Genomic DNA, 9,340 nt, shown 5'->3' with positions numbered 1-9,340 from the left:
CAGTTAGCACATGCCGGATTCTTTTATCAGGGATATGGTGACACCGTCACCTGCTTTTACTGCGGGGTGAATCTGAACCGATGGAAAGCGAGCGATGTTCCGCTTATGCAGCATTTACACTGGTCTCCAACCTGTCTATACTTGCTTACACGACTTACTGATGCGACCGCTTTCCCCCGACCGCCATCGCCACCACCACCACCCCCGTCGCCTTCGGTACCTACTGTAGAGTCATCGTCATCATCGACAGCTGTTCAACAAATTAAAGATACGGAGAAATCATGCACTGCCACTACTACGGAAACTACGAAACTGAAAGATAAAGTCGGCAAAACTAGGTGCGATGACGAGTACGGCGGAGACAGCAACGCCCCCGCCAGCAGCAGCGTGCCCTTCACTCCCTCTGGCAGCGCCTTACACAGAAAAGCTATGCGCTACGGCTACACTCGAGAGGAAATTAAAGATGCTATTGCCTCCTTTAACCGGATCAATGCCACTGGCACGGAAATTCATCTATATAGCCTTCTCACACATTTGCAAGCTAATCGAATGCAACGCATGGAAATGGAACGTGAATATAGAATTTTTTTCTGTGCACGGTGTGATCGTAAAACACAGCACTGTTCAGGAGCTCGTGATCGAATACTGTTTGATGGAACAAACTGGGTGCAGCGCAGTGTAAGCTATGGCGGAGGTGGTGAAAAATTTGCTACTGACTATTTTGAATGTCGTGAATGTGACCAACACAGCCTGTTATGACGATGATACGGTACGACACAACGTGAGTAAACGAAATTCTCGAATTTACTATTATTGCTATTTTTTCTCATCGTAACAATCGCAGTAACATGTTTTTTTACAAAAAATAGGTTTCCTTTCCGTACGCTTAGTTATAAACACAAGTTTTCCGCATTCGTTATCATATAAACCAACAAAACTCCATGTAACAATAGCTACAAATTCTAGAAACTGAAAAACGACCGTATAACAATGTCAAACTCGAAAAATAACAAAAAATATGAGCAATAAGCCCGAAAACAATAATAATGGTTCATACAATCCAGACAAAAACATCCACTCGATCATCTAAACAACAGTCACGGAAAGGAATGTGAATAACGCTCTCACTCATTCTTCTCCGCTACATCGGCACCTGCAGCTTCAGCGTCGGCACTGACGCCGGCGGCAGCGGTGTTTCCAGGTGACGACACTTCGGGAGACGTTGACGGTGAAGGTGACGGAGAGAGTACGACGCTGGGAACGCTGACGGCAGTAACCGTTCCCGTCGATTCCTGTTTCCAGTCGCGCACATTTATCGGATCAGGAAGGTAGTGCCCTCTGGACAACTCCCGGCGCGGTACAACGGCCATATAATGATAGTTGGAGTACAACACCCGCACCGTATCCTCCGCGCGTGTGCTCTTGGCATAGAGCGGAACATACAGCAAATGACGCTTTCCCAAGTCACGCTCCACACGAATCCGTTTAGTCAACTGAAAAAGCATCAGCAAATTGTTAACTAATTGCTCCACTCAAGTAAGTGCTGCTTTGAGACGACGGTTCACCCACCTCGTTGGGGCAAATGGTCTCCCAGTCCTCAGGACGATGCTTTGAATCATCAAATCCGCGGTACGAGCAGACTTGTCGTTGGAGAGCAGTGGCTACGGCTAAGAGATGTATATCCGTGGCCCAGTTATCCTTCGGGAGTTCAGCTGCGGTAACGGCTGTTCGATAGATGATGTCGAGGAGTCCGAAATCTTTCCGCACCGAAATTGGCGTCAGGTGGGGGAGGAAGCTGTGAAAGTGTATCACCAACACCGCCACTGCGGCTAGTCGAAGGTGGACATGATAGCCGTTGTTCAGGAAGAGAGACATTGATGCAGCACGGAAGAAGCAGTTCCCGTCCCCAGGAACGTTAATGATACTGAACTGTTGCTGGAACGGAGTATAGAACGCTTTCACGGGCTGCTTTCGTTCGTTGTCACGGCATGGGATGGCATGAACTTGAAGTGAATCATGAAGTTGTTGTAGCAGGGCATTGTTGTTGCTCAGTAGCTGCAAAACGCCAAAAATCTTAATAAAAAGAATTCAGATAAAGACAGCTCGGTTAGAGAGTTTACCGCGCGCAAAGCAGCAAGTGCCTTAAGTCCTTCCTGGCTGTTGTCATCCTGACGCACGCTTTCAGGTTGCAGCACGGTCCGAACCGCATCCATAAGATCCTTTACTGGGGCATCTTCAGGCAACCTACAATTCTGCAGCCGAAAAAGAAACTTGAAGTAAACCCCTCATGTTTTATTGATTTCCGAACTGTCTTACCAGAACATCTTCGCCATCTTCAACGACCGTGTAGAAACGTTTTCGGTCGTAGAAAAACGTTTTTGCGTGCAACTCTTCAAGTTCAGCACACTGGTAAGCCGTAAAGATGATTTCGTGAACGGATCTCTGCAGGTCTTGCGAAATGTGTGCATCGATCAACGTGCCCATGGCCAAATCAACCTCCGACCCATCCACGTCCACCATTTCCTGATAATGCGTGCAGTTCGACCGGAAATATCCGAAAGAGAGGACCGTGGCATGAGGCGAGTTGTCCCGTGGAAAATCCAGCACACGCACGACTTCCGGCCGGAAATTTCGCACTGGAACAATCCAGTACGTGCCGATGTAGGACTGGGGCGCACAATCTGTTCGGCGGTTAAACAGCCCGTATAGATAAGTTTGCTCTCCATTAGCTCTGTTGCTGTTTGCGTAGCCTTCACTACACTGGCAATAGCATCGTCCGTGAGGTAGTGGACTTTCTTGATAGAAATGGGGGCCTGATCCATTGATGGGTACCACGGATTACCCAGTTCATCCATCCTCTCGTCCCACGCGCGCTTTGTCGCCCTCATGTCATCCGGATAGGTATCATCATCAAACCCGTGAGGCTCACCGTCTTCCATTGCTTTCTTGTCATCTGGACACTGGACGTAGGCATCCGTATCAAGAATAAGCCGTGGATACTGGTCGGGATCTGCAAAGTTGACCGCAATAGCGGCGTTGGCACCCACCTGGCCTCCCCAGTGTGGCCATCCCGGCGAGAGAATAAATGCCTGGCCGGCACGGAGAGCTGCATAGTAGACGGGAATACCGAGGTCAATTAGGCGATTAGCAATGAGGAGGTAGGCACACTTATGGTGGTGTCCAATAGCGTACTGTGGACATCCGCATCCATTTATCCATCCCAGTTCTCTGTAAACATCATCCACTACCTTTTGGACTATGGGAGCGTGCTCTGGGCGGGTGGCATAAATCACTTTAACGGCTTCATCATCATCAATCCACAGGACGATGTTTATCGCCCCCAGAAGGCCATCTTCTCGGTGTTTGAAAAATACGGAAACGCCAGGCGCGAAAATGAATTCGGGAACGTTTATTCCCTCTGCTTGTGTGTATTCACTCTGCAGCCGGTTCCATACACGACTCAAACACACGAGCCCATCAAAATTAGGTAGCTGCAAAAACGTTCAAGCGGTGGATTAGTCTTGCAGCAAGCGCAATAAATTTTTAAAATTTCACTATCGAAAATTGCACGTCCTTGACTTACATTCGGTAGAACATCGGAAGGAAGGTGTGCGTAATTGGCCTCCACCAGTTCATTGGTGGCTTTTGTGGAAGCTAACTGAGCAAGTGCGATACTCAGTGCTTTATGGGGAGCCGGCACACTGGGATTCTCCAACATTTCCATCAGCTCCTCCCGCACACCTGGAACGCGCTTATCCAGCGACTCCTTGACCTTCTTTGACTTGGCAATAAACTCCGTCATGGTTTCTCCTTCTTCGAGCCGGTGTTGCTCGTTAGTGGACTCCACAACGATAAGCTCTTTGTGCAACCGATTAACCACCTGCTTAGTGTAGGTAATCTTCCCAGCCACCTCTTGTGCGTGGAACGCTTCGCTCTCGTGCAGCTCGTCGGCATCGTATTTTAAACTGTCTTGCGGTTCAGTCTGTAGAAAATGGAATGTTAAATCAAGGTTTTAATTGAACGCAGATCAAAACAAATTTGAAAAAGTTGTATATTTGAGGTTGATACTTACTACTACTGCGCTTCCTTCTGGGAACAGAACATTAATATCGACAATTCCGTCACTGATGTCCTTGCCGCAGGTTTCTCGTTTGATGTTGATGCGGACCTTAGTAAATGGTATGAAAAGCGGGTGCAGTGGTTTCTCCTCTGGCTCCGAGGGAATCTGTGTAAATGATGAAATTTGTAAAATGTTTTATTGCACACATACGAACATATAAAAGCTTCGACACCCACCACAATGCGCTGACGCAGTGCATCCATTTCTGCCGGTGTCAGTTGGCGTCGGGGTCGAGTGCTAGGAGTGCTGGTTTCGGTATTAGTTCTGGGTGTAGGGGTCGCAATACCCTCAAGTGGCGTTTCATCCACTGTCGTGGCGTGGTTGATCGTTGCCGCGGTATCTACAGGTGTGCTATCCGTGGCGGAAGCAGCAGAAACGGTGGGAACAGGATTTGGAGATGAGGATGCTGATGTAGACGGTGTTAGCGCTACAGGTGCAACAGCAGGACCGGTAGTGTTGGACGCCTAAAGCAACCGAGAACTGTACTATAAAGGCTCGGGGTGTAAAAAAGTACGCATGAGAATTGGGCGTGCTTATACCTTAGCCTTCTTCTTGCCGCGTGGGTGGGCCATTTCGGCAGCCATTGCCACCATGGCTTCGGCAGACTCGGTGACTACGCTAGAATTTTCCGAATCAGGTACGTTACGACCACGCTTTCCTCGGAGTTCACGTGGCGGCGGAGGCGGGGGAGCGGTCTTTTTGGCGGCTTCGTCTTGTGTGCTTTTCTTTCGCGAACCAATACATCGTTTCTGGTTCGGCATCTGTGCGATTAAATAAAACGCCTCAGAAATGAGTGAATAACTGAACCTCTATTGTGTAGAAATTAGAAACTACAAGCGCCTACGTTGACGTGACTCTCGGGCATTCATGCTAGTATGCGCTTTGCTGTGTGTTTACGTGTGTGAATTTAAGCAATGGAAATTTGAAAGTCAAAACCATAATTTGATCAAGCCAGCAGTTATTGTTTTCTTAGCAGTTTAGTAACACAACATCCTTCATACGCATTTATTACCATACAACCAAAGAGAACAACACCTACCCTTGCAAATAACAGCACAAAGAAAATACTACAACATTCCTAAACCGAAACACCGAAGAACAGCTGGGAAAAAACTAATCCTTCAACAAGCCTTTACGATGCATTTTTTTACATTTACTAATCAGCCGCAGTTCCTTCGGCTTCTCCCGGCGCTTCTTCCTCCGACGCTCTTTGGATTTCTTGTCCTTTAGCTTTTTAGCGTGCGCGTTCGCTTTGGCAATCCGCTTTGCTGCCTTGCGCTTCTCCTCCTTCCTGTCCAGTTCCGCTCGCAGGCCGTCCACGTAAGCCAGACCGCTCTCCAACCGCACGGCTAGTCTGCCCAGGTCTGCCTCCCTCTCATCCAGACGCGCCTCCCTCACGGCCATACGGCGCTCGACCTGGCTGTACTTCTGCTCCACCGAAGTACCCGCTGCTTCCTGAAGCCGGCGCTCACGGCGCGCTCCCCACTCCACACACTCCCTCATCCCCACAAAAATCGTTCCCACGGCATGATGGTCCCGCTGCCTGACGCTTTCCTTGGCCAGCTCAATTCCTGCAATGCACACAAAAGCATTAAACAACTCATATTTGCAAGGACAGTAATACTGATAAAGTTGTTCATCAGTAAAAGTCGGTATTACTTACTCTTCTCCACATCAGCAATAGCTTCTACCAGGACGGCATAGAATCTGCGAAACATGATCTCATGGCGCCAGTGCAGGCCATCATTGCGCAGCACGGTGTCTTTCGGTAGAATATGCACATAGCGCCAAACGGTTATCCCGGCGGCGATGACGGACTGGTCACGACAAAACCCCTCTAGCTTCCGGTTCAGGCAGTCCACTGCGCGGGTGCAGGCGTACAGATTTCGAGGAGGGTTTTTGTGCTTGCCGTGGCCCTGGTCTTCCTTGAAATACGGCACACCCACGAGGAAGATTTGATCGCACCAGTCTTCAAGTTGTGCCGACTGCTCCCGGTACACACCGACCGCGTTATCCGCCAGTGGCGTCGCGTCTCCACTGCTTCCGTCCCGCCAGTACTCCTCCAGATCGTTGCTGCCCGCAATAACCACGAGTCGCTTCTTGCCGACGCGATCAGGGCGCCGAGGCCAGGCGTTAGATGTGGTGGTGGTGGTGGTGGTGGTGGTGGTGGAGGACGGCGTCGCGCGGGGATATTCCTCCCACAGCCAGCTCCGGAAGTTTTTAATCACCTTGCACGTCGAGGCTCCATGATGGGCGTCGACGCAGATCTCGCCGTCTGACAGGGTCGAGAAAATGCGCCCCGGCACGGTGCCGCGGCTTCGCCATCCTTTATCCGGCGATCTATCCGCACACAGGAGCACACTGGTGCCCTGTGAGTCCGTTAGGAAGGCCGTGCGAGATCGGTCCAGGCGGCCCACGCTGTTCCGCTTGTGGTCAAAGGACACCGGGCGCAGCTCATGGAATGGTGGCCGGTGGTCGCCCGCGGGCATGGCGACGGATGTGGAGGACGATGGAGATGAGTACGCCATCGTATACTGCAAGGCAATTATTAGGACATAGCAGTACAATAATAAAAGTTTTCCATATGTGGTATTTTAAATTGATTTTGATTTAACAGCATGCCCGAGAGTTCTCGCCTCATTGATAGTGCAAATCTATTCACCTTAATACATGTAAACGAATAACTGTCGTGTCGCTCAGGCCTGGCTCTTCACTGCAATAACGGCTGCCAATGCAAAACGTTAAGATATACCGTGCACAAAACATTAATATTTAGATGTACCGCTATATCATTATCGAAAAACAGTACTTAATGTTAACGCTTCCCAAAATAAAAAGCTTGCTGACCGAAACAGAAAATTAGCATGAAAAAATATTATTAATATTATGGAAAGCTTATACTACCGCAGCATTTTTAGAGAAAATACAAAAGAAAACAATATTTCGGTATGCCAGCGAATTATAGCTTGCTCGGTACTTATTGTACTAGACATTAAAAATAGTGGAAATTATACTGCAAACAAATGTCTTACCTTGCGTTTAACCTGCTGGATCAACTTGATCCCTGCATGCGTCGGAAACAGTGAACTGTGCCGAAGCACTGTCCGCACGTTACCGGCCGGGACAAGGCTGGACTGTGCCGAAGCACTGTCCTCACTTGAACCGGTGGTGGGGATATCCAGGGGACACGCGGCCGGTCACGCCGATGTGGGGAAATGAAGGCGGTGAGCGGAGGAGACACGCAAGCGGGAGACGCGGGGGACAGCACGCCGAAGAAGGACGGCGGAACAACAGTGGACACGGTAGCAATGGCGGGGAACGGTAGATTGAGACCGGTGGCAGTACTCCGGAACGACGAGGTTGGCGTGGAACAGCAGCGCCGCGGAGCAGAGACGATGGCGGAGAATACAACCGTAAACACGGAAGGACAATCTGCAAAAATTATCAAATCAGAACATTATGATAATATTATCGCCATTAGAACCTGCAGGCCAGGCAATAAACCCATCTGACAAATGCCGCGTTTTAACTTGATTTATTAACAGTTGCTACAGTTAAAATCATCTGCAGTGACAAATAAACTGGATAAAATTAAATTCTGCCATTTTCTGTAAAGTCAATCGCTTATCAGTAGCTTGACGATTTAAAGTTTTTAATAAGGACAAAATTCACCGCAATTCTACGCAAAAGTACAAATTCAGTGCACGAAGATAGCCGAATTGAGACGATTACCTTATGCGATTATCTGGAGGATATTCAGCCCGCAGGATATTCAGCCCACCAAAATCAATCGCTTCCACATCATACACCGACCTACCAATCCACAAACACATATTAACATCTTGATGTGGTCATAATTACCAAAGTCATCTCAATACGTAATCAAGAATGCGAAAGCCAGAGCACATTCAAATGCCATTCGATGAACAGAATGCGATTTGGATCGACGAGCATACTGAAAAACATCCGCGAAAATCCGCTACCAGCAGCAAAGACTCGCTGCTGACATGCTGGTGTGCACACTGCGCTACGCTGTAAGAAAAGACTTCACTTACAAAACTCACCATTGTTCCCGGAGACGGACGGATGAACCCGCTGCAAACTAAATACGGATACTCGAGAGTGGATAGGGCCAAGTTTTCGCAGACAAGTCGAACAAACTAATCCAGTCCGGTGCAGCGGATTATCGATAAGTATAACGGAATCCCAGACGCAGAACACCAGTGCATTGACTCAAAACCCCATGTCACAGATAGGTTTAATGCTTAATGAACTCAAAAAGGATTCATTTTACTGTAGGGTAAAATAAAAATGCAAAACATTATTATTCCTGGCAGCAAAAAACTCGGGAAAACGGCGAACCCAAGGCAATATCAAGCGTTGGAAATTAGACTGCTACGTGCAAACCAATATTATGTTTGCCAGTCGATTTGCACGCACACATTGGTGCGCAGTGGGTGCGCCACCGCGGATAGTATACACGTTCCCTTCGGGAACGTGTAAGAACTGGTGTATTCCAATACATCAGGCTCTGCGATTCGTAGCGAGGGGAGGCATGCCCCTGCCGTATGGCAACCGCCCGCGTTAGTCGCTGTGCTGGCAGTTAGACGCGGGACGCGGGGGTAAATGCCAGCACAGCAGGTGGTACCTATATCATCACGCCAGAATCGATCTGCTCAAGAAATTATCTCCAGACTCCTGGTACTCGTATATTTTACAACATCATACGGATTGACTTTCGATTTATGTACTTAACGGGGCGTACGTCCTGGCGTCCATAATTTATCGACCAGTTTCCCATTTTTCGTCATTTTCGGGCGTGAAACTAGCTCCCGGTTGACCTTATTTTCCCCACCAAACCTGAACCTTTTGTGTTGGACTTTCATAAGCGATACGAGTACACCAATCTATCAAGTGAAATGACCGCCCGTGTAGAACAGTCTCAGGTTCGTTCGTTATTCTATTACAATTAATCAAAGCAAGGCATGATATATAACGTTGGAGATTTATTGCTTCTTCACAAACCTAGGTTTCAGCAAAAAACAGCCCGGAAATTTTCTACGGATTTTTTTATTGATCCGGATTCGAGGCTACAGACGGTTTTTCAAGATAACAGCCGATTCTCATAGGACGGAATTTTCAAAGGTAGGCATACTGTCAGAGTAAAGGAAGAAACACTTATGTAGTAAATAAAATATATATATTATGATAAACAAATCT

General features: G+C 48.2%; 2 protein-coding genes and 1 long non-coding RNA gene across 3 annotated transcripts; all 3 read right to left on the bottom strand.

Moving 5' to 3' along the window:
- Positions 1–948: 948 nt before the first annotated feature.
- LOC129585615 (uncharacterized) lies at positions 949–3,716 on the bottom strand. Its single transcript, XM_055478365.1, has 5 exons — positions 3,584–3,716; positions 2,317–3,491; positions 2,121–2,252; positions 1,570–2,055; positions 949–1,493 (listed from the first exon to the last, which is right to left on the bottom strand). The coding sequence occupies exons 2-5, from the start codon at positions 2,518–2,520 to the stop codon at positions 1,125–1,127; spliced, it is 1,191 nt and encodes a 396-aa protein (XP_055334340.1). The 5' UTR covers positions 2,521–3,491; positions 3,584–3,716; the 3' UTR covers positions 949–1,124.
- Positions 3,717–5,119: 1,403 nt separating this feature from the next.
- Positions 5,120–6,648, bottom strand: LOC129585532 (uncharacterized). Its single transcript, XM_055478247.1, has 2 exons — positions 5,784–6,648; positions 5,120–5,691 (listed from the first exon to the last, which is right to left on the bottom strand). Exons 1-2 carry the CDS (start codon positions 6,646–6,648, stop codon positions 5,234–5,236), a joined length of 1,323 nt encoding a protein of 440 aa, XP_055334222.1. The 3' UTR covers positions 5,120–5,233.
- Positions 6,649–7,314: 666 nt separating this feature from the next.
- Positions 7,315–8,309, bottom strand: LOC129585619 (uncharacterized). The gene is made up of 3 exons (XR_008690047.1): positions 8,185–8,309; positions 7,853–7,933; positions 7,315–7,552 (listed from the first exon to the last, which is right to left on the bottom strand). It is a non-coding gene; the product is annotated as an uncharacterized LOC129585619 (long non-coding RNA).
- Between the last annotated feature and the right edge of the window lie 1,031 nt (positions 8,310–9,340).

The sequence above is a fragment of the Paramacrobiotus metropolitanus genome, unplaced genomic scaffold, assembly GCF_019649055.1.
Source record: "Paramacrobiotus metropolitanus isolate TYO unplaced genomic scaffold, Prichtersi_v1.0 Parri_scaffold0000017, whole genome shotgun sequence".
Taxonomy (NCBI): domain Eukaryota; kingdom Metazoa; phylum Tardigrada; class Eutardigrada; order Parachela; family Macrobiotidae; genus Paramacrobiotus; species Paramacrobiotus metropolitanus.
Note: the sequence above shows the minus strand (reverse complement) of the source record. Positions and strands in the feature narration are given on the sequence as shown.